General features: G+C 37.3%; 1 protein-coding gene across 6 annotated transcripts in view; it reads right to left on the minus strand.

The window, feature by feature from the left end:
* Positions 1–4,021: 4,021 nt before the first annotated feature.
* The window catches only part of LOC136239330 (uncharacterized), an 84,214-nt gene continuing 62,012 nt past the window's right edge, over positions 4,022–26,223 (minus strand). Inside the window, exons 24-31 of one of the 6 annotated variants that reach the window (XM_066030062.1) lie at positions 18,403–18,651; positions 18,263–18,349; positions 12,849–12,988; positions 7,432–7,557; positions 7,175–7,297; positions 6,889–7,054; positions 5,377–5,472; positions 4,022–4,373 (exon numbers count right to left, since the gene is read on the minus strand). In XM_066030062.1, the coding sequence (XP_065886134.1) occupies positions 4,288–4,373; positions 5,377–5,472; positions 6,889–7,054; positions 7,175–7,297; positions 7,432–7,557; positions 12,849–12,988; positions 18,263–18,349; positions 18,403–18,651 (1,073 nt within the window). In that variant the 3' untranslated portion in view covers positions 4,022–4,287. Of the gene's footprint in view, positions 4,374–5,376; positions 5,473–6,888; positions 7,055–7,174; positions 7,298–7,430; positions 7,558–12,848; positions 12,989–17,208; positions 17,305–18,262; positions 18,350–18,402; positions 18,652–26,223 lie in introns of those variants that run through there. The other 5 variants (XR_010693421.1, XM_066030064.1, XM_066030063.1 and 2 more) reach the window with 5 other exon arrangements.

The raw sequence follows: 26,223 nt of genomic DNA on the forward strand, positions 1-26,223 counted from the left end.
AGAAAAAATGCAGTGGTGGATCTAGGAATTATCAGAGAGGGGTTTCAGGTTCAAGAAGTTTACTGGGGTGAATGTCAACTGAGTCTTGATAACTCAGTGACCTATAGCAGGGGCGGTGGAGCAGGCCAAAAAGTGAGGGGGCCAGGCCAGCTGTAAGTTGAAGACCAAAAAAAAAAAAAAAGGTCACAGCCTGCTGACAATAGCTGCTCTCCACCAATAACTACACATACGTAGCTAAGGAATTTGCTACACTGCTTCTCTGAATACTGTGACTACTCTATTAGAATATCCTGATCCTGACTGTTCTATTAGAGTATCTCGATCTTTTCTTGCAAACAGTGTCCCAAAAAGTTGGGGGGCCATGGCCCCCCTGTCTCCACCGCCTATGGCCTATAGCTACTTAGAACTATAGCTTAAACTAGTTAGTTAGCAATGAGTCAGGAAAATCACTCCACAACATTGTTTCATAGTTAATCTTACTAATTCAGGCCTTCACAAAAGTTTTGAGATAAACGAGCACAATGTGCACTCCTTGGTGTACTCATTAAAATGATAATTATTTTTAGATGCACTTAACGTGCTTATAATTAAACATCGTAACAGCGTTTTCAGTGATTTCTAGGGATGCGGCGATTATGCCGGCATAATTTCGGGCATAATAGGTATGTGTGGGAATCAGGAATTATGCTAGCATTTTCAAGTGATTATAAAGCTTTAACAGTAGGAAAATCTGCAGATTGCACAATTCCGTTAAAAAAGATCGAGATACTCTAATAGAGCAGTCAGAAACTCCAATAGAACAGTCACTGAATATTATTTACTATAATAAAGCAATCACATTGAAACGAAATACTCTAATACAGCAACCAGCAAGACTATTGGAAGCTTAAACATCAATAAAAATGGTCTGGTACAGCAATAAACTGGCATTATGGTAGCATAATTTTGGGAATAATGGGCAATTCTCAAAAGCATAATAGGTGATTTTCTGAGCACTGCTCAAAAGCATAATGCTCAATTTTTGGAGCATAATAGCCTCATGCCTAGTGATTTCTAAGGCAAAGTATGAGTTTGGCTAGTAGAAAAGGTCTCAGTGTAATACACTATGTATAACTGTTGGTGATTTTATCACCCACACAAATCGTAAATAAATTTGAGGCATGCACACTATTTTAGAGAGGTTTCAGCTGAAACCACTGCAACCCCCCTGTATCTGCCACTGAAGTGGTCTCGGAATGAGACTGCCTGTGTTACTGTGTAGCTGCACTTAAGGTGACACTAGCCAATGATGATACTAGAACATTATAAACCTGACAACACATTTTAAAGAAAAAGTGTTCTACATTGGGCAGTTATAGAACACTTTATAGACCCACAGTTCTATATTAGTTAGTTATAGAACTTGCCAAGCCTATTTGCAGGCTAATATAATAGCCTGCTTTGAGGGAATCACTCACTCTTGGCCAGTACAACCAATCAACCAAGCCAGTCTAGGCTGATAGCCTGTACTGCACTGGCTGACCAGTCAGCCTAACCAGTAGGAGGAGAAGCACTGATTTAATTTCTAGACACACTTGAAGATTTCAATGATGGTTGCTTGTGGTCAGCGGCAATGAACGTTCTTAATAAATTATGTGTTATTCACATTAACAGACAAGTCCTAGGAATATCACAGAAATATGCTATTAAAGTACCACAATCAAAAGCTTTTAGTCCGAGAGCATTGAAAAGATAGACTAGACTCACAAAACGGCTAATGCAGATCAGCACAATGCAACACAGGTGCAATGCCTATTCTCCAATGATAACACTACTGTGTGACTTTCTAATTGTTTTGTCTGTCTTGTGTGTATATATCTCAAGTTGACAGTTCTCTATACAAGATAAAGCACTGCCTTCGCTTGTGCTGCATGAGAAATATAGCACTCAAAGAGTGGTCTCGAGACAAAATATAGCACTCGCGGCAGTGCTTTATCTATCACACACACATGCACGCGCACACATAGCAAAATTCATACTATTGTAGATTGATCTAATGTTATCATTCATAACATTAGAAAATAACACTGACTAGCCACACTTGGGAAACTGGCCCTTATCAACCAGAATAAATGCTTATCATGATTCCTTATTCCCTTCAATCATCATTTTGTGGAACAATCTGCTAGCTGCCAGAAGAGGTTGTCACTAGGCTTGAGCCAATTATACTTTGCGCAGTGCTCAAAATTCCAACCTATTATGCTCAAAATCAAGATTATGTTCAAGAGCGGACTGTTTTATTAGAGTATATCTGCATTTCCTGACAAGTAAGTAACTGCTCTTTTAGAGCATCTCGATCTTATTTCTATTAATAGTAAAAATATAACACTGCAAGGTTTCTTGATACAAAATGCAGTAATAATGTGCAGTGTGTTCATGTTGTGCAGTATTTTTGGTGCATGTGCTGCATGTTTTAACTGAAATTCTTAAAAATTGTCCTATTATGCTGGCATAATGCTTGATGCCTTTGCTAACTTATTATGCTCAAATTATATATTATGCCAGCATAATTGGCACAACCCTACAAAAGCAATTTCTTGTCATCTATGTAATTAAGTGTCTATGTGGTGTATTGTATTGCTTTGTGTTATAGTTTGCTTTTTTTGCATCACTCCAACAAGGAAGAATGGCATCCTGCTGATTGTTGTGAACATAAAATAATTATAATTGGGTAAATGTAATCCAGGCACTACACAGTTGATAGGTCTACCAGTCTGTCATGAGCACAATGAGTCAGTTATATTAAAGAAGTTGTAGTTCATTTTCAGAACAATATGTACCTCTCAACTTCAAGATACAAATAAGACTAAAAAACCTTACCTGGTAAACTGATTAACCGGGCAGTTGTTCCAGTTAATTTTTGCATAATTGAACAACCAACCTCTAAGATATTCACTTAAAATGTATGTTTTGGGTATTTTTCTCATGCTTTAATCAATATCACATGAATTCTGCTATAGGTATAATAACTTGGTACCTATATTACTTTGGCCAGTATCTGATAAAATGTACTAAAAATTTAAGGGTACACATAGCTTACATGGTAGCATAAAATTGCATGAAGCCATTCCTGGACAAGAGCTAGGAGTGTATCATTCTTTAATATTTTCTTAAGCCTTACTATGTATACTACATTTGTATTTGTATTTTAATTGTATTTTAGGGATAATACATCCATAACAAATTCGTCCTTAGCTATTCTAATTGCTATACAAAATCAAATAAGCAATTGCATGTGTGTACATAAATTAATCAGTGAATAAAACATTAAAGTTACTATAGACAGGTACTTAGCATCCCTCTGTTTTTTGCTACATATATACATATAAACTACATCGGTACTGTAGAACCCTACGGTGTCACTGAAGGCCAACATTTCAGTACTGATTTGTTTTCTGTCACCTTAAAAGCAATCAGCTAATGAGAGTATATAAGTAGTTATTATTAACTAAAATTTCATCACTTGAAAGTGTCTTCAGTGCTTAAAGTGTCTTCAGCTCCTGGTTGTATAGAATAACTGAGTATAAATAGGGGCATAATTGACTAGACTATAGTCTGTTCGCGTTCACCTGAGCCCTCCTTTCTTGTTAATAACTCTTGTTACATGGGCCAGCTGCCCAAACATTTAGTGGCGCTGTGAAGCCCTTTAAACGCCAGAAACGTTAATCAAAAAAGCGCTTTGATACGGACAAAAACAAGCAAGTTATGAGGTTTTAAAAATATCCCATACATTTAGTATGGACGATTCAGGCACGCAAACATGTTTATAACATGAAAACATGCTTGTTCCTGTACAAAACCATTGGGAGTTAACACATGTTCACCTCTTTGATATTACTATATTTGGCGGGGGCTCAGGTGAACGCATACCAGCTATACCCTATTAGCATATTCTGATCTTCATACATGAAGTAGTAATTTCGAATCTTAATCATAATTTGCAATAATAACTACCAATGCAGTAGTACAAAGTGGTATGAGGGTGGATGACAGTATTCAAGGTATACACAAATGTTGGCCTAATGAAATTGATTTTGGCACCATTAATTCATTACCACCTATTAAACACATTTGTACATTCATGTCCATGTTTATGTACTGTTCCAACAAACTACACAGTATATCATTAAATAACCATATGCACTGTGTATATTTTTAAAGGCAGTTTAGCTACATACCAGATACACACAACAAATAATGGATTCCCTATATTACAGTGTGCAATAAACATAAATATGTATAGCTGTACTAAGATTCTTCCTCCCCAAAAATTTGGGAGTTATGACTTGTTGAATGTTCAGCTCCAGTTGAATGTTCAACATAGGATCCAATATCTGTATATACACAAAAGATGGTAATGCTAAATGATTTACGCACAAAAATACACACTAGGATGAAATGTCAAACTCACACAATATGGAATGGCTATATTGTACAGCAGTGCGTTGAAACTACCATAATTTACTTTTTTTCATTGTAAAATAATTTTCGTATGCAAAATTTGTATGAAAATTTCTTGCACGAAAATTTTTATATCAGATTGAACTACTCTAATAGAGCAGTCATTTATGTAAATCATACGAAAAAATTTATCATGAAAATTTTTTGCACGAACATAAAGCAAATTACAGTATACATCTTGCATGTGTACAATATAACAGCCAGTATAATTACATATGTGACCGGATTTCATATAACAAGGCTTCCACACACACAAAATCAAACTAACGATTTTACCAGAAATGGATTGCTGGTCTAATACACTATCATATTTCACACTATACTTCCTTCAGCACTGGCAAGTCTGGTTTATGTAGCAGCTTTCTTCCGACCCTGTCAAAGCCACGAGTGTGAGATTGGCACCATTACATGGCCATGGCTTTGTGATAATGGTGTGTAGTGAGCTGGGACTTCACAGAGAGCTCGCCAATAGTGTTCTCAGTCAATTTGGAGTAATTTGAGGGCCATGGAGAGCCCAAACTTGGCCTCTGGATTCCAATCGTCTTCTTACTTCATTTTCTGCCCGTATATTAAGACCACCGTCCACCCCCACCCTCCCACCCTATTACTACCACCTGTGATATTATTACCCGCTCGAAAAAAGCTGCTCAAAACAGGGTAAATTTTGGGTATCAGAAATGTATACACCCACTCAGTGATAGCTAGTGAACAGATGAACAATTGTTGCAAATTTTGTTTGCACAGCTGTAGGCACTGGGAAGTTATTACACAATGATTCCTTAAAATCGCCATATCTCCTAACAAATCTTTGTGCGTCAAAGCCTTGTTTTGTCAAATTCAGTCACATATATAGTATCAGGTATATATAGTACTCACCTAAATTACATTCCTCTGTTCTAGTACTTTCATATCGCCCCTCCAGTGGACAATTGATATGCCCTATTACTCCATCCTTACTCTTCTCTATTAAGCCTATATACAAAAGTCAGCTTTGAACCAATTTTGTAAGCATACAAAGACATAAGTGTCTTATACAGTCTTGGTACAAATAAATGAAATTATAACAAGAAGTACTTTAACAAGGGAAATCAGTAGTACATTTAGAAACTTTCTAAGGGGGTTTTAAGTTTCTATAGCAGAGGTGTAGTTCTAGGATTTGAAAGAGGGGGGGGGGGGCATAAGTGGAAGTCCCTCAACCAGTGTGCAAAGCACGCTCAGCATGATCTAACTAGGGGGCATGCCCCACAGGAAATCTTTGAAAATTTTACCCAACTGAGATTGGATTTAATAAAAATTGTGACATTGTGAATCACTGTATGGTTGAAAAAAAAAAGCATTATTTATGCAGGGATGTAGCCTAGATTTGGTTTCCAAAAGCAACCCAAAGTTACCAGCAGCAGAGATCTGGGGTGCAGCCCTCAGCCACTGAGAGACCTTGAATATTTTAATAGCTAAAACTCAATAGATTGCTATATTTCATGGATGAATTAATGTGATTGTATAATTTTATTTTGTTTGCATAACACCCTGGGGTACAGTTACATACATAGCTGTATAGTGGGGCACTGGCACTATACATAGAGGCATAAATCCATCTACAAAACTGAAATATTTTGTAAACAATAAAAGTATTATTTTGAGTTTCTAACTGCAATGAATTGCAATATCGAGGATGTGTCTTGTACACAACCAAGTGCATGATACAGGAGGTATATCTATTCCCATGCATGACTAAAAACCACAGACTACACTATAGCAGTATATTAAAACACATCACCCGCATTAATATCGCTATACATACAGTAGTCTACTGAAATTCACCACTCTGCATCATGTATATAGCTTATTCTCACTACTTGACTGTTCTATTAGAGTACACAGTTTGATCTTAAAAGTGGATCCCAACTGGATAAAAGTGGAGAGGTTGTAATCCAGCTACCTGGGAGGTCAAGGGAGGTCACCTACATACATCTGAAGATATACTAGTGGACATTTAATACCTACTTCAGTCTATATACCCATGACCAAATTAGGGATAAAATGTTTACTAGTATATCTTCAGATATAGGTGACCTTCCTTGTTTCACTACTTTTTATTTCTTTGGTCCCTAATTGAACTAAAAATTCCTAGTACTACCTTGCATGCACATAGAGGAAACTTTGCTTGAGATATTGTAAGACTAGGAATAAATAGCTATCAGACAGCTACAATTGAAATACTAATTCCTCAAGAAACTGGTGATCAAATATTTAGGATCAAATATATTTGTTCCAAAGGGTCCAAATTTATTGTGTTTTTTTTGGACCAGGAGAAACTAACATAGGGGGATCCAATATTTTCCATGACAGATTATTCACAAACAAACAAAAAAACTAACTTACACCCACCTAAATACTCAGTCACAACTGCTTTCACTTCTTCATCTTCCTTTATATCAGGAGTAATTTTATGTCGACGGATATCAAAACTTGGTTTATCAGCAGTAAAAGTAACAGTCACTTCCGAAAACTCCTTAAAATCGCTTCCACTTTTAAGCACATGTACATCATTTACCTATAAACAAGTACTCAGTGTACAGCATGAGTTAGACAACAGATATTATATCAGGCAGACAGTTTTTTAATAACGCAAATACTCATAAATACAAAAGAATGTATCAGATTACAGACATACCACTTTGACTTCATAACAGTGATCATAGCCACCTAGTATAATATCAATTTCACCAACTGATTTAGCTAATCTCTCATCATTAGGCATACGCATGTGAGTTAGAGCAATAATCAGATTGCAACCCTGTGGAGGATAGCATAACAGTTTCAGTGAAACAAAAAAAAAGTGGTTTACTGTATTTACATGTATGAATGTATAATATACTACACGTTGACACATATTAACTGTAGTATGTATAATATACTCTGCATATTTACCTCATCAGTCAACTGTGGAACAAGCATTTTAGCACACTCTACATAGTCAGTGTATAGAACATCGTCAGGTGAGACGGTTGATAGAATTTTCAACCAGTCTAGCTCTACTAATCCAATCAGACCAATCTGCAAGTGAACAAGGAGAATGTTACAGAACGTCAAACTACTATCATTACAATAGAAAGTGATGGAAATTATCATGTTAGCTGACATTCAAATTTATCCACCTCAGCAGCTCATGAATGTACTGCCTCTGACTCATATCAGTAACTAAGATTTTTGTGAAGTAATACTGCGCTAGCAGTGGCTGCACACCTACATCAGTGTTGTAGACAGTGTGCTGGGGTTAACAGTATTTTGATGTGAAAGATGCCAACAAATGTTGTGTGGTTTGGCTGAGTGCCTAGGAGAGTACACTTACAAAGTACCAAAGACACTTATGGTACGTCCATTTATGCCATTACAAGACACTTCTCAAGGTCTTTATGTCCTAGTCAGTTAAAAAAAAAAAGTACATAGAATTGAGCTTTGGTGTGACACAACAAAGAGATTATATTTGTGAATGGGTATCATGAATGACAGTAGTTCTCTCTTTGTCTCTCTCTGCCTGTCTCTCTCTCTTTATCAATCGTGTATTTTATGATACCTCCTTAGGTACGGATGGATTGTTCTTGAGGCTTAGATATTTTAGTTTTTCTGTAATCTAGAGCTCTAGGTTCTTAAATCTTCTATTACAGTACATCAGCATATACAGTATTGTATTCTTATAGGTAATGTCCAATCTGTCTTGTTACCAGTGCAACAGTGTTCTGGTTATTGATGAGTACAGTGTGGGGTTTCTAAGTATGTGAGGCTTAGTGGGAAAGGCTGTAGTCTTTCTATGGCCTTAGAAATCCCAGTGGCTTTAAAGTCAGGAACCCCAAGGTACGGTATTGCATCCAAGCCTCGGGAGTCATAATTTGTGGCTGATCATATTAGTGTTGTACTGATATGAGATTTTATGGATATTCTGATATCCAATATTGGATAATATTTTCAAGCTGATAAACGTAGCCAATCCAATATAATAGCACAGCATGTCTATTTTAAATTTTGATTTTGAAGGACCATTATAGTATGTACAAGTTGAGCTGAATCCTGAAAACAGCTAAATTAAAAGTGGATTTTTTTTCTCAACAGAGTTAAAATTTCAGCCAACCAGATGATTAGTGGGTGTCAAAAACAGACACGTACGGTTTGGCTCCATTACAAGTTTGAGAAAGGGCTGTAATGGACACTGTACTTATATGGCTTCCCCATAGGAGATAAAATTTTGATTGGCCATAAATATTATGTCAAACATTTGAACAAAAGATGTTGAAACATTTTTAGCGGGTCATGCAGTACTACAAATGAGCCAAATTTCAAGATCGTATGTAATTGCATCCGTGAGTTATTAAATGTTTTTGAGGATTCAGCTCAACATAACATACTATATCGTATAGTAAAAAAACTTTGGCGGTAAAACAAATTTGGCGAATAACGTTCAATTCGCCAAAGTTTTTTTCGCCAATTATTTTAGATTATCACACCAATACATTGAGTAACTAGAACTTGAGATGAAGGGCAGCTCGTACCACCACGCAATAAAGATCGAGCTGACTTTGGAGATCTTCCTAGGAATTTGTCCCACTGGCACTCCTTGGGATAGAATTTCCGACCGGCTTCCAGTTTGCACGCGTCAGCTAGTTCATCGTCTCGCGATGGATTTGGCCAAATACTTTGATATACGTGATAACATCTGCTACTGGGGTTCACTGGAAAAGTAAATACGGTCACTCCCTGATAGCGAAGCAGGCGCCTTTGCTACCACGTCATTAGATCGGTAGCTACAAAAGTACTGCTACAACAACAACGCTAGCTACCTATACACTTACTACACTACTTAACTGATGAGTTGACACCTTGTCGTTTAATATCCTTACGTACCGTACAGTAAAAATTTTGGCGGTGCGAATATTATTTCAATCGCCAAAGTTTTTTTGCCAATTTTTTTCAACAGAGGGGTTTCATCACACTTTTTACCACCAAAGTTTTTTACTATACGGTAGCTTGTTTATAGCAGCAGTATCACTACAACAACAGCTGACAGTACACTGAAGCAGTAATAACAACATTGTAATTACTCATTTGTAATGCAGAAAAACGCAACTCTATACATTTATAAACATCATTTGGTGCAATGAGCATGTATTTTTAACATACTTTCTGTAACAACTTTAAACAGGCTGTAGGACCATAAGTGTCCTACAGACCTTCAGCACTTTTGCTGTAAAGTCTTAATAAATAAAATAAAATAATGTCCACTTGGTTCCACTTAGGATACTTTGAGAAAATAAGTCACTCTCTAAGGTTCTTATGGATACAAATACTTGAAATTAACAAGAAGACATCCGGCAGACTCCTGTAAACATTCAAGCATTAATCGGATGGTTGCAAGTTCGAGGCTGCCCAGGTTCAGTCATGATTTTTTTTCTCACTTTTTCAAACATACTTTCTGTAACAACTTTAAGCAGGCTGTAGGACCAGGAGTCCTACAGACCTTCAGTACTTGTGCTGTAAAGTCTTGATAAATAATAAAATACATACATACAGTGTATATCTGTATCTGCATGCTGCTTTTTTCATCATAGTCCTGATCCAATACCAAAACACAGCCAACATATGTATAATTTTTCCAATAACTGATCTGATTGTTGGTGCAACACTAGATCGTATCACTGGTCCTACTGCAAAATCATATAGGAGAACCTTGGAATTCTGCACATTTACCAAACCAACCACCATCATTGGACAGCGGCTGACGAATGAGCAATATCAGCTTAAGAATGGCTGATTGTTCTTTTTTCTTTACCAACCATCACTAAATGGGTTTTAACTAGTTAAACTGAATTAAAGAAGGGAGAGCTTATGTAGTAGCATTGCAACTATCAAGCATGGGAGAGTATTAATTTTTAAAGAATATGTATATGTGTGTAGAACACCTGCATCACAGCGCTAGATCTGGAGGTAGTACAGAACCATAGGTACGTAAGTATTGATTGGAAAAAGGTATGAACACATGCACAGGAAATACCATGTGTATGGGTTGGGTTGTATCAACCATGTGGCCAATGGAATAAAAGTCCCCTCTCAAAGTCCACCTCTAGGACCAGGAGACTACTTTAAAATGAGTATACATATATGTATAAACCTATTTTGTTGCTATAAAAATTATTTAAAAAGAACTAATAATAAATTTTATAGATAAACATGGCAAATAAAAACATTATGATATGGGGTTATGGTTATTCAATCAGAGGAGGAAATGCACAGACATTAAAGGGAGTATTGTGTGGCAGACTCTAGTCCAGTCGTCACCATTCCAAGAGTAGCTCTTCCATCCCAAGACTGAGTTTCATTAGGATCATTAGGATGGCTTTCGAAGGCTACAAAGTCAGGAACCCCCACGTATTTCACCCCTAATTAGGCCTCATGTGCAATTGGCTGATATTAAATTTTCTGTAGTTAATACACAGTACAGCAGTACTGTATTATAGTAGGTATCATGAAGAGGTTTGGAATTTCCTACCCAAAATATTCCCTAACTTATCCTTTACTACAGAATTCCAGTATTGGTTAGATAATGCCAAACCCAAAGATCAGTGCTAGAAATAACAGTTGGCCATTTTCCGACCAATTTCAGCATTTGACCGACCAAAATTCATTTTGTTTGGAAAATTCACTGTACAATAGAGAAGCCATTAATAATCCATGAAAAAGTTTTCATCTTCCAAAAATGGCTGACCAATTTACCAATTTCTGATTCTCATTTCTAGCACTGAAAGATACCCCCCTAAAGACTTCCCCAACAAGTTTTTATAACTGAATTTTCTACTAATTAACTAACTATCTGACTGATTAACTAACTGATTGACGGACCGACTGGCCGACCGACCGACTGGCCGACCGACCGACTGGCCGACCGACCGACTGGCCGACCGACCGACTGGCCGACCGACCAACCGACTGATTGATGCTTTTAGTCAAGACAACTAGATTATGGTTGATGCTATGGACTTGATATTTCTTCACCATTCATCATGTTTGGTATTGCTTAAGCCCATGACAATTTTTGTCTATATACACAGCAGCTACAGTGGATACATCCTGGAATCTCCTGTATCTTCCTTTGTGTCCTACTTCTTTCTCCACTGCTATGTACGTAGGTGTTGATTTGAGGGTAGCACATAAGCATTTCCTTGTGTTGACTATCACAAAAATCATCCATAATTTCCGTACTGACTGAAATTGATGGCACAGGTGCTTCTAGTAGTGTTCTTCATTTATTGGGATGTGTAATGGGTGAAAATAATGGCCACTCACTTTCAGTAATTGTAGTCAGAGCACGTGTTCAGAAACTAGATGTTTTACAAAACCAATCCAAATCGCACATCAGGTAAATCAAACTAACACTATGCACCAGTTGCTATATAACTACACTACCAGACTACTGGTTTTGACCCTCAGCATTACTCAAATTACTTGAGGATGGTTTAAAAGACATCTTTTCTGGGTGGTATGGCAAGCTTGAATGGCGGTTTCTGGCCCTGGAGATGACCTGACACAGTTGGCCAAAGATTTTACTGTGTATCAGCCACCAAGAAGTCAGCACAACCATGTAATCTTGTGTCTGGACTTCAATTGTAGTCCACCTCCATTTTGAAGCCTATCCCTTTCTTACCCACCCCACCATCCCTACCCTCCATCCCTTTGTGAGCACTCATGATAATAATTCGATCATCCACCTGCTAAGATTTTCTATTGTATTTGGTGTGAAAACTCTACAAACAACATATACAGTAATTAGTCTGGAAGGCAATAAATTGATGCATCCTTGTGTAAATTTCATACATGTGTCCAATATCCTTAGCAAATTATGAATTCTTTAAAACTGTTTATGTGGCATCATTGGCATGTATGGATTCACTAAACATAATAATTATGTTATGGAAACATAAGAATTTTCAATTAGAATAGGGATCATAGAAATAAGTAGTCAGGAATCAATGGAGACATCTACACCTGCCACTATACTAATGGACATTTTAATCTACACTTCAGTCATGGTTGGAATTAATTGTTCACTAGTGTAGCTACGGGTGTAGACAACCTCCCTTGATTCATTCCTATGTTCCCTACTCAAATTTCCTTATACTTGAAATATTATGTGCCCAGCCTATATTTATAAATATAACCATCAAGCTAATGTATATCATGGTCCCTATACAATTATTATGACCCACTACTCACAAATAGTATAAAATTTAGTATACATTTATATGCTAACCATCATTATTAATTGTTTAATGAGTTCAACTAACATTATTAATTTGTACCTTTATTCCTTCCCATTCAATGATGTGCTTAACTAAACCTTCAGCTAAAGGACGATTTGTCAATTTGTCCACTACATTACTCATCAGCCAGGGAAAACTGGTAAATTTAGCAACATTAGTCAGATTCTCTACACCAAAATCTGTTAAAGAATAGAGTGACTAGTTATTATGGAAGTAATGCAACTAGCAAGGAATTTTATGCAAGTATTGGTATGTGCTTACATTCCCACACTCTACACACACACACACACACACACACACACACACACACACACACACACACACACACACACACACACACACACACACACACACACACGAACACAATAAACACAAACACACACATGAACATGCACTAGTGTTTCTAGTACAGCTATTTTGTTTTATCAAAGTTCTTGTTCTAATTGAGTTGTCAGAAATACTATTTTAGTTAGTACTAGCATTGATACAAGGACAATTTCAGAATCAGCATTTCTACAATGTGACATAAATCAATACATTGGATAGTATTAGTATCTATATTGCTGAGTAGCATGGATGGTGAAGGTGCTTTAAAGTATATAATACTTATGCCATCCTTAAAGCTTATAGCAAGCATGCAGCATGATGCAGGGTTAGTTAACTACATTTTAAAGTGATTACATACAAACAGTATCTGTATGTATGTCACGTGTAAACTATGTGGTGCTACAGCTAGCAGTACCTCTCCTATCACATGTACACATAACATACTGTAGCTTCTACATGATACACTGTATTTTAATTCTGACTATAAATGATGAACTCACATGTATGATGCAATGGTTATTATATGACAAACAAAGGCCTATTGTAGTGACAAATATAAATGAATTCCTAGGCATGATGCCAGTAATACATATGTTATTGTGCAGATTACTCATAGTGCCTGCCCTATCATACAAGTTGCACATCTTTATTATTTATTTCAGTAGTAACTAATGAGGTATTGAAGCTATGAACAAAGTTTCATTGCTTGTGTTGTGATTCTACAGTTTCTATGCCAGCGCACACCTGAAAACATGACTCTGAATGGTGTAATTGTAGCAAACGAAACTTGCACATTAAACATAAACAAACAAAATCTCATGAAAAATTTAACCTACTCTAAAATACATAACACAGGACAAACACACACAGATGGGTAAATACTGTACATATTCAATTATTTGCCTGCTTTAGCATGTCCTACGTACTCACAAAATTACTAAAAACTTTTTTCCATGAGTCCCTATGATGTAAGGTAGTTCAGTGCTGAAAATCTGTGAGTTAGTGGATAAAAATGTCACATGTCATTTGAGATATACCGTATAGCGGGAAATTTTCAAAAGGTTAATTTTTGAAAAATTTGAAAATAACAATGTGTTTTCGAAAATAGTACATCCCGGCTTTGAAGCGACAATCAAAGAAAGTATAGCTAAATGATTTTTGCGAGTGCACGCATGCATAATTTCTGCTAATATCAGTTAGCTATAGGCCTAATGTATTATAGCTATAGGCACTGGGCCACACACAAGTAGCTAGTCATATAGCTATCGCTATATGCCACGTGCGCGCGCATATGAGCAAGCACAAATGACACCACGAGTCTTGAAGCCTATAAGAGCTCGAGAGACCAGAAATTACTAGGAAAGACTATAATTATCAGTAAACATCTATATGGGCTGAAAAACGCCATGTACTTAGCTATGGCAGGCCACTGAGGCGAAGTCCGACAAACAACATGGTTCAACCTACGAAGGAAGACCCTAGGATAGCTATACGAGATTCTATCAAAGCCAGATTGAACGTTTATCTAGCTGTACTGAACAATTAAAGCAGCTATGTATGTGATCAACGCAACCACTAGTACTGTTAGCTTCCTCCGTGAATTAATTATTTACGGTGCGGCGCGGTAAAGAGACATTGTTTTGAAAATATTTTTTCGAATTTCCAATCAAGCACTCTTTTTCAAAAATTTAACCTTTCGAAAATTTCTTGCTATACGGTATACAGTGGAAGTAAGATTTGGAATAAATGGATCTCTTTCTCTCTCTCTCTTCATTGCTATAGGTTTACATTTATTATGTTGTCATTTGGTTAGTGTTTCTCCTTTATTATTTTTATTATTATTATTATTAGTAGCGCTTTACAGTGACCAACACTGAAGGTCTGACAGCAACATGTGCTTTAAATCAGTTTTTGAAAACTGTTTTGTTAAATAAAATTATAGCATTGGAATACAATGCTACAGTAGCATAAATTTAATGACATAATGTATATTTTTTCTGTCTAAACAGCAAAAGAGTTTAGTTCTAATTTTAGAACTACATTCAGTGTAAAAGGAAATGCTGTACTATAACTACTTTTAGTTTTAGTACAAAAATACTAGAAAAACACCAACAGTACACACACACACATGCATACACATTTTCTATGCATGCCTCCTATGCACACGCACACACACACACACACACACACACACGCACACGCACACACACACACACTAGAACTTAGTAAGGGTATTTGCATTTTAAGGCTACAGTATACTGGAAACTTAGCTAATTGGAAGCCATATGAAAGAAGCCATATGGTCACCACAAAAATTCATTTTGTTGTATCACACGACTACATTCACATAATAATATGGCTACACTGTGTGTTACAATGCGTGGCTTTGTAATAAGAAGCAATTAGTTGTTGGTTAGTAAGTAACAGTAAAGAAGACAATTACACAAGTGAGTAGAACAGTGAAAGAGCCTTGTTTAAGAGGATTCGTGTCATTCGCACAAAAATTTCGTGGCAAGGATAATTTGTGGTTTTAGTATGGTATCCTAAACAGTGAGTAGAGCACTTCTGCATCAGTTTTCTTTAGTATACTAGTGAGTAAGGCCTCTGTGTTTGTGCTGGCTTGTGTAATATATGTAAGCATAGTAACCAGTGGTGTAAAGAAGAAGTGCTCTAGCCAATAGCATACGAGACGTTTCACAACTTCATGGATGCCCTGCACATTTTAATGGTTAATAGCGCCGTTGTGTTACAAGTTATCTAGCCTTCTTTGTTACTGTACTGGTTACTAACTAGTACCTCATACTAGCACAAGTACACACAAAAATTTGGAAATTTCAACTAGAGTAGGGACCATAACACATCGATAAAAAGTACTGAAACAAGCTGGAGTAGTGCACGATATTAATTCACAGTAAAACTATAAGAAGTGTCATATCCCTACTGTGCATTTCCATTATGGCATCTTGAGCACAGTAGGGATATAACACTTCTTATAGTTTTACTGTGATTTAATGTCGTGCACTACTCCAGCTTGTTTCAGTGCTTTTGTATCAATGTGTTATGGTCCCTACTCTAGTTGAAATTTCCAAATTTTTCTGTGCACTTGTTTGTTTTTTTGTAAATAATAATTATTACCGGTGAACCCATGCATACCACATCTGAAATGGCATCGCGCGCCCCAATTATCATCAGAAAAGTTAAGAACCCATTACGCTTCATTGTCAGCTTTGTTCAACCCGTTACACAGAATTTTGAATCAAGAACTGTTCGAAAGGCACCTCTGCAATACACGCATACCAAAAGAAAGAAATGGTGCCGCACGCCCCAGTTATATCAATTATCATCTGAAAAGTGAAGTATACATTACGCTTCTTTGTCGGCTAAGTTCAACCCATTACACAGCAGTACAAATCAAGAACTGTTTGAAAAGCACCTCTGCTATCAAAATAGCCACTATGAAATTAGAAAAGTACGGACGATTTCTGTTACGAAGGGAAGCCATCACGTGTTACCGCCAAATCGACACTTTTCGCTGTCAGTAAAGATGAATGGGACACAAAGGAGGACACTGGTAAGTCCATGAAGAATGCACTGTACATACTGCGGTATGCCAAAAGGCACCTGTCTGGCCAAAGCAATGTCGAACAGTGAAAAAATCAAGCCCATAGCCTTAGCCATTATCGAGTTATGCTTGTCTGAAGGCATCAGTCAGTCAGTTACTTACTTACTCAGTCAGTAGAAAATTCCGTTAAATAAATTATTTTTAAAATTCCATAGCAACTTGTTGAAAGTGTTTCGGGTCAATCTGAAAGCTTGTTTGTGCTTAGTTTCACCTAACCAATACTGCCTGATCGTCGTTAGGGGAAATTGAGGTTGTTTTTTGGGTGATATTATTTTGTGGGCCATGCCTACTCCTTTGTGGTCCCTACTATACACTACTATCGTAGTGTATGATACAGTGTTGTTATAGTGGCTTAACTCAAGCTCCCTTTATCATTAGTTGACGCCAAATCATTATTTTGAAAGCACAATTATCTCACGGCATAACTCAACAAATAAAGACCCAACGTACCTGAATTTATAGCTGCAAGTAGAGGACACTTTGCTCTTTCATATACAATCTAAGTTTAGTGTGTAACTTGTACGGTCTTTGTGCCATAACTGTAGTCTGTGGAGAATGCGTATAATAAAAATTTGAACAACATCTGGTATACTGTAACCTTAAGCCCAGGTATCCAAGTGTTGATTTGTAGAGTTTGAAATTTTGTACATACAATTAGAGTGTTCAGTAAATTTTCATCACTCTATCTCCAGTTCCAGAAACTGAATAGCTGTGAAACTTGCTGTGATGTATGTACTTGTGACAGCAAAAATGCAGACTTGATCAACTTCGTTAACTGTCAAAAAGCCTTGCTTGGTGAACTGAACATTCTGTAAGCTCAGAAGTCCAAACAGGTCTGGTTCTTTGACACATAATTTGCTGTCACCAGTGTATGCACCACAGCAAGTGTTCAGTTTCTAGAATTGGTGATGGAGTTATGAAATTTACTCTAAGTCAATAAAACAGTAAATATAAAAAAGTTATATTTGTCCAAACAACTTGGATGTTGATTAGATCATGTTTTCTAACAAGTTATTGCTAATCATGAGCAACTCAGCAGATAAACATCAATCTTTTTTCATGTAAAATATGCAGCCAAGTTTTTTGCTGTTACTCGATGTCCACTGCACTGAAATATACTCACTGCTTTTACCAGCTCATTCTGCTGCAAATTTTACTGGTAAAGTTGATGTAACTCTACTGAAATCCCACCACCACACCCATTATGTAGTTGGCATTTGTTTCTCCAGTTAACACCAGGTCTCCATTTAAATTTGAGCAATGTGAGCAAAGTTCCTTGCTCAAAAAAACGGTAATTGGGTTTTAGTGCACATGCATGATCACATGCACACACGCACGTGCAGCACACACTCACACACACACACACGCACACACACACGCACACATACACACACACTACACATACACACACACTACACATACACATTCATGCATGCATACAAGCAAGCAAGCAAGCCTGCACACGCATTCTTGCACAAATATGCAACATATATACACTACACACCAAAGTCATGGTTCCCAAACACTGCAGCCTTGACATTGAGTGCATTTAGTATTGGAATCATGTGCTCCCCTCTGGTGACAGTGCTTACTAAAACAACACGCAACCATATAATACTGCAACTATGAAGAGGTCAGTCTCACTGGATGAAGGACTTAATGCATCTCCACTGAACAGCACAAGAGGACTCTTCCAGCCAAGCTCCTTCACTTTGGTTGCAAATCGTGCAGCTCCTGGGTTCTCTTTTCTTGGATCAATATTATACACATCATTAAAATGTATTATTGTCAGTCTGTCAGCCTTTTTCACCATTGGAGAGCCATCAGGCTTCAGATATAGCTCATGTTGTTTGGGAAGTATTGATGTAACTGTAGCAGTCTTCAAGATTGTCCCTACAACACAGTCCATAATTGCATTTACTGATTAAGATATCATCTAATAAGTATTTATATGCGTAGCATTAAAAATGTACTGTAATACTGTTTAAGGAGGGATCACTACTAAAATGACATGGGACACCTAAAATTCTGCCTTTAACAATCATCCTACAAACATCTTACATGAAAAATGAATAAACTAAAGCATCAAAAACAAGAAAACACTTGCAGGCAACCAGATATAGTTGTTGTTTCTTTTTTAATTGTCCAAACTTCAATTTCGTCTACCTGCTTGCCTCCCTGACCACATCCGCAAGGCTGGAGGCCATAAGAAGCAGTGTACAACCACAAGTTTATGCTACAATAACAAACTCACCTGTGGCATGTGCCTTTTGGGTTTCCGATGAGTGTGTGCCCTCTGCACCTTGACTTTTCTATTTTCCTTTTATCTTCAATGGTCAAACATTTACGCTACTGTAAAAGGTACTGTATAAGCAGCAGATACCTACGCCTATTACTAAGTTGACTAATAATGATCAAGCACAGAGACCACACCTCTACTTACTTAAACACAACGACCACTCACCCTTATCGATCTAGCTGTATTTACGCTGATAGCATGGTTAAAATGAGGAATAGCAACTATGCACCAGATGCTGACTCAAGATACTCTAATACAGCAGTCACCCTAATAGAACTACCACATGTCTAAAGTGTATGCTGCAACAAAAATAATAAATACATACGTTAGTGTTTTGTAGCATGCATAGTTTCACCTATTTGTTGTATTGTGTGCAAAACAGTCACAATTACAAATTACAGTTTGGGGTTTTGTGAATGTCATACTACGTATTACAGTATATAGCTAGCACCATAAAGCATTCTTTTGTTTGATGCACTATGATCCCTTAAAGCTTATAAAATTGTTATTTCCCCACAAAAGTACACCAAAAAGTCCAATACATAGTTAGTTATGTGAGAGAATGATGCAGTTAGATTATCAAGAAATACAACGTGTGGCCAAGGAAAGCCAGCGTTGATGCATGAAAGACAGTGTGTATTATGTAGGAATCGAGAAAATGCATTTCACACATCTGTAGCTCAAACCATAAACATATGTACGCAAAATTTTGCAGTGAAAATGGATTGAGACACCTGCTATTTGAAATTTCAGCTAAATCTGCCCAACTAATTTGAGGTAAGTGCCTTCAACATTGTTGTGGTAATAACTTAGCACAAACCTTATGTAATTTGAATAGGAGTGATTAAACCAACTGTGTAACAAACACATGATCACAATGCTCTTATAGAACAGTTGCTAGGGTTAAGCAATAATAGTAAAACCTAATGACAAACATTTTATTTTTATAATTGATATAACATTATAGCACTGTTTTATAAACACAGTTTTAAACAGTTGTTGAGATAAAGTCATGTAGTGGCTACCAAGTCAGAAATTTTATCACTTCTCCAACTAGTTTAATACCTTCCACAAGTTTTCAATCTGACTGTGGTTGATTTTCATACAATACAATAAGCAGGTTCATTATCTTATTTACATATCTAGATAATCTTTTTATCATCAAGTCACTCACAATACAAAAACCAACAAGTACCAAAACATTAAAAATTGGAAATTTCCATACCTACACACCCAATCCATAACCACTTAACCACTTAACCACTGCTGCCAGCCATCCACTTTCCTAAATGTCTACAAACAAAGTACCAAATCTCACAGTTCAAAGAAACTTCTAGAATTTTCCAGACCATCCTACTATAAAAATGTACAAAGACTAAATGCTATAATCAAGAGTGCATCACATCCTGGTTGCTTTTTACCATTTTTAATGTTTTTGCTCACGTGGTGCATACGGACAAACAAACATAGGTAGGTAGATAAGTAGGGACACACATGCACACATGTTTTTACGAAAACAATTTCAGTGAACCAGGCACATGTTTCAGCCGGCTGTGGGTGAGCACCTGGTTTTAAAAGTAACTTTAAAATTTTTAGGGCATTATACAAAGACGCATGTTCGAGTATGTCACATTAATGGCACAACGAAACGGATCTTTGGAAACAAAGTTGATTGGCACTTGAAAGAGTGGTAACACAGGCAGAGTGGGAAAGCCTTTCCAGTATACATTCGCTAGTGACACTGAATTACTCCGGTGGACTTTTCCAATCTGTTCCTTCGACTCGACTGCTTTCCAATGGAAACAGCTTTGCTCTCTTTACACAAAATGATGGAGTAGCAGCCCATCCCTGTTGTACGTAGGAATGATGTAACTAACAATATTATAAGATGCCATGTTTGAATTTTGTCCATAATGTTAGTAGTGTACAGAGTTGCATGCTCCCTTTTCCATAGGATTAAAGAATTGAAAAATTAATAAATCTGTATTAAACTTAAACTTTGTGGCTTGTTCTCAGAGGTCTGAAATTCGGGAATGGCGACTCTTCATATGCTTCGTGAACGCTCTTCCCTTTCAGTTTTATAGGCATTTAACAACTTTAAAATAACATTGAAGGCCTCTTAGGTTACCAGAGATACCATATCCTTTTGAGTTGAAAGGTGGGCATTACCCGTACTTACGTGAACAAAAATGAAAGGCAGCCTTGAGGCTTTCTCTAACCAATTCGCCTGAGAAAACATGATAGATACACTATAAAACAGTTGAGAAGATACTTCTGTGTGTAATTTTTGGCTTAAAGCGGTTTGTTATAGTTACGCTTCCTTAGCAGTGCAAATCAACGTAATTTACCAAATTACAAAGTAATTCATGAATTACAAAATATGCTAAATTACAGTATTCACCAATCTAATTATCTAGTTGACTTAATAATAGCAATAGCATGAATATAAATTATATAAATGGTTGATTAATTGCCTATTTAGTTAGAATGGGATAGTATTAACTGCATGGGCACCTGGTTTTTAGAAGTACAGCGTAGCACAGCATGAACTTGTTATAGTACACCGAAGCCATGTTTCAATTTTGGTGTTTGCAGAGTTACATGCTCCCTTGTCCATAGAATTCAATGTGCTCCTGCTATGATACAGTGCATGTTCTATTAGAACAAGTACACAAAAAATTAGAATTTTTAACTAGAATAGGGACCATAGCCCATCGATAAGAAGTATTGAAACTAGCTGGAGTAGTGCAGGATATGAAATCACAGTAAACTATAAGTAATAGTTGTAACACGGGAATGAGGGCTTTGCCTGATATGTATGCCCGAGGGCAAAGGGCATACCCATTAGGCAAAGCCTGAAATGCCCTATGTTACAGCTAATATGTAGCACTTATCAGGTTGATGGGCAATCAATCACCCAAGCCAATATGAGTGCAGCCACTGGATGTATATTATATGCATACCTAAAATTTTTGATTATGGGTCAGCAGCTATTACGTTCTGGTTACATTCGGTCACGATGAACGGACATATCCTAGAGATGTCACGGAGAATTTCGGTTATGCGAGTTTAATGTTTCAATCAGTGCTATTGAATTGTTTATGGAAAAATTATGAAGTTCACTAAAGGCCTAGATAGGTAAGCTTGCTTGTAGAGTGGTTACTTCGTGCAGAGTGGTAGCTCCATGATGGGGATGTGTCCATATTCAAAAACATGCGGAAACGATCGGTGAACAAGCTATACCACTCATACTTACCTTAGCCCAGTATTTTTCAACTCGTAGGATGACGAGAATAACGAAGCGCTCTCCACCTGAGTGGTTTTCATGGCAAAATCCAAGTCATGCATCCTAATCACGTGAGTATTAATCGATCTCACAATCGGTTTCAGCATCAACGTCTATATAATCTAATCCAAAACAGCCAGCTGTAAAAAAAGTGTGCGGCCCTCAAAAAGGCTATGGTGAAAAAAGATGTGAAATCCAAGGTGGCGGCATAGAAATGGCTGTGATGGTAGGTTAATGGTAAAAATTTTAATAACAACAATTCAGGTGAATTTTTGTGCCACTTGGTCTTGGCAAAAAATTCATCTAAATTGCCGCTATTAAAATTTTTACCATTAACCTACCATCACAGCCATTTCTTGGCCGCCACCTTGGATTTCACATCTTTTTTCACCATAGCCTTTCTCAGGGCCGCACACTTTTTTTATAGCTTGGCTGTTTTGGATTAGATTTCACTTCTTTTTGTATTTGTATACCCCAAAGCCGGCCTATCCGGCCATAGGCCGGCTTTGGGACTTTTTTAACCTGTCTTTTTTTCTTTTCCACAGGAAGAAGAAAAGATGAAGCAGATGTACTTTAAATATTTCTGATTTTATCAGTAAATGTACAAATTATATATATAATACATATATTTATTACAGAACTCTCCATGGTGGTTTCTTTGTAACTGAACACTCTACAAAGTGACTTTTTCTTGCTGCTCTCTCTATAGGGTGAATTGTTTGTAGCTGAACAATATACAAGTAACTTCTTCTAGCTGATCTCTCTACAGGGTGGTTTGTTTGTAGCTGAATTCTGTGCAGGTGATTTGTTTGCAGCTGAGCTCTTTACAGAATGGTTTCTTTGTAGCTGAACTCTCTACAAGGTAACTTCTTCTAACTGATCTTTCTACAGGGCAATTTGTTTGTGGCTGAATTTTCTACAGCGTGATTTCTTTGCAGCTGAACTCTCTACATGGTGGTTTCTTTGTAGCTGAACTCTCTACAAGGTAATTTCTTCTAGCTGATCTCTCTACAGGGAGATTTGTTTGTAGCTGAACTCTCTACAGGTGATTTTTTTGCAGCTGAACTCTCTACATGATGGTTTCTTTGTAGATGAACTCTCCACAAGGTAACTTCTTCTAGCTGATCTTTCTACAGGGTGATTTGTTGTAGCTGAACTCTCCACAAGGAAACTTCTTCTAGCTGATCTCTCTACAGGGAGACTTGTTTGTAGCTGAACTCTATACAGGTGATTTGTTTGCAGCTGAACTCTCTACATGATGGTTCTTTGTAGCTGAACTCTCTACAAGGTGACTTCTTCTAGCTGACCTTTCTACAGGGAGATTTGTTTGTAGCTGAACTCTCTACAGGTGATTTGTTTGCAGCTGAACTCTTTACATGATGGTTTCTTTGTAGCTGAACTCTCTACAAGGTGACTTCTTCTAGCTGATCTCTCTACAGAGAGATTTGTTTGTAGCTGAACTCTCTACAGGTGATTTGTTTGCAGCTGAACTCTCTACATGATGGTTTCTTTGTAGCTGAACTCTCTACAAGGTAACTTCTTCTAGCTGATCTCTCTACAGAGATATTTGTTTGTAGCTGAACTCTCTACAGGTGATTTGTTTGCACCTTAACTCTCTACATGATGGTTTCTTTGTAGCTGAACTCTCTACAAGGTAATTTCTTCTAGCTGATCTCTCTACAGGGAGATTTGTTTGTAGCTGAACTCTCTACAGGTGATTTGTTTGAAGCTGAACTCTCTACATGATGGTTTCTTTGTAGCTGAACTCTCCACAAGGTAACATCATCTAGCTGATATTTCTACAGGGTGATTTGTTTGTAGCTGAACTCTCTACAGGTGATTTGTTTGCAGCTGAACTCTCTACATGATGGTTCTTTGTAGCTGAACTCTCTACAAGGTGACTTCTTCTAGCTGACTTTTCTACAGGGAGATTTGTTTGTAGCTGAACTCTCTACAGGTGATTTGTTTGCAGCTGAACTCTCTACATGATGGTTTCTTTGTAGCTGAACTCTCTACAAGGTAATTGATGTCTCTACAAGGTCACTAGTTTGTAGCTGAACTCTCTACATGGTGGTTTCTTTGTAACTGAACTCTCTACAGGGTGACTTCTTTTAGCTGATCTTTCTAGAGGGTGATTTGTTTGTAGCTGAACTCTCTACAGGTGATTTGTTTGCAGCTGAACTCTCTACATGATGGTTTCTTTGTAGCTGAACTCTCTACAAGGTAACTTCTTCTAGCTGATCTCTGTACAGGGAGATTTGTTTGTAGCTGACCTCTCTACAGAGTGATTTTTTTTTGTAGCTGAACTTTCTACATACAAAGTGACTTGTTCTAGCTGGTCTCTCTACAGGATGACTTGTTTCTAGCTGATCTCTCTGCAGGGTGACTTGTTTCTAGCTGAACTCTACCGGGTGATCTGTTCGTAGCTGAACTCTCTACAGGATGATTTGTTTACAGCTGAACTATCTACATCGTGGTTTCTTTGCAGCTGAATTCTCTACAAGGTGACTTCTTCTAGCTGAACTCTCTATAGGGTGATCTTCTCGTAGCTGAACTCTCTGCAGGGTGATTCGTTTGCAGCTGAACTTTCTACATGATGGTTTGTTCATAACTGAACACTCTACAAGGTAACCTCTTCTAGCTTATCTCTTTACAGGATAACTTGTTTCTAGCTGAACTCTCTACATGGTGATTTGTTGGTAGCTAAACTCTCTACAATTCGATTTGTTTGCAGCTGAACTCTCTACATGGTGGTTTCTTTGTAGCTGAACTCTCTACAAGGTAGCTTCTTCTAGCTGATCTTTCTACAGGATGACTTGTTTCTAGCTGAACTCTCTACAGGGTGATCCTTTCGTAGCTGAACTCTCTACAGGGTGATTTGTTTGCAGCTGAAGTCTCTACATGATGGTTTGTTTGCAGCTGAACTCTCTACAAGGTAACTTCTTCTAGTTGATTTCTCTATAGGGTGACTTGTTTCTAGTTGATCTCTCTACAGGGTGATTTGTTTGTAGCTGAACTCTGTACAGTTTGATTTGTTTGCAGTTGAACTTTCTACATGGTTGTTTTCTTTGTAGCTGAACTCTCTACAAGGTAACTTCTTCTAGTTGATCTCTCTACAGGATGACTTGTTTCTAGCTGAACTCTCGACAGGATGATCTGTTCATAGCTGAATTCTCTACATGGTAGTTTCTTTGTAGCTAAACTCTTTACAAGGTGACTTCTTCTAGCTGATCTCTCTATAGGGTGATTTGTTTGTAGCTGAACTATCTGCAGGGTGATTTGAACTCTCTACAAGGTGATGTTTTCTAGTTGATCTCTCTACTCAGTCTGGATGACTTGTTTCTAGCTGAACTCTCTACAGTGTGATCTGTTAAGTTTCTACCTGATCTCTCTATAGAGTTATATCTTTTTTGTATAGCTGAACTCTTTTACATCGTGGTTTTTTGATTGGTTGCTGAATTCTCTCTCCACGGTGACTTGTTTGTACTACAGAGTGACTTGTTTGTAGCTGAACTCTCTACAGAGTGACTTACTTGTAGCTGAACATTGCATAAAGTAACTTGTTTGTAGCTGATCTAGATGAACTCTCTACTAGGTAGCTTTTTTGTAGCTGAACCCTTTACGCAGTGACTTGTTTGTAGCTGAATTCTCTACAGAGTGACTTGTTGTAGCTGAACTCTCTACAGGATGACTTGCTTGTAACTGAATTGTCTATAAGATTAACTGTTTGTAGCTGAACTCCCTACAGAATAACTTGCAATGCCAAAGAAATTCTATAATGGAGTAAGTTATAAACGTAGCTGAATGCTTTATTAGGGTGACTGTTCTATTAGAGTATCTCGATCTCGCATATGCTACACGTAGTTGGCTTTGGAATCAT

Source organism: Dysidea avara, chromosome 11, assembly GCF_963678975.1.
Source record: "Dysidea avara chromosome 11, odDysAvar1.4, whole genome shotgun sequence".
NCBI classification, from domain to species: Eukaryota; Metazoa; Porifera; class Demospongiae; order Dictyoceratida; family Dysideidae; genus Dysidea; species Dysidea avara.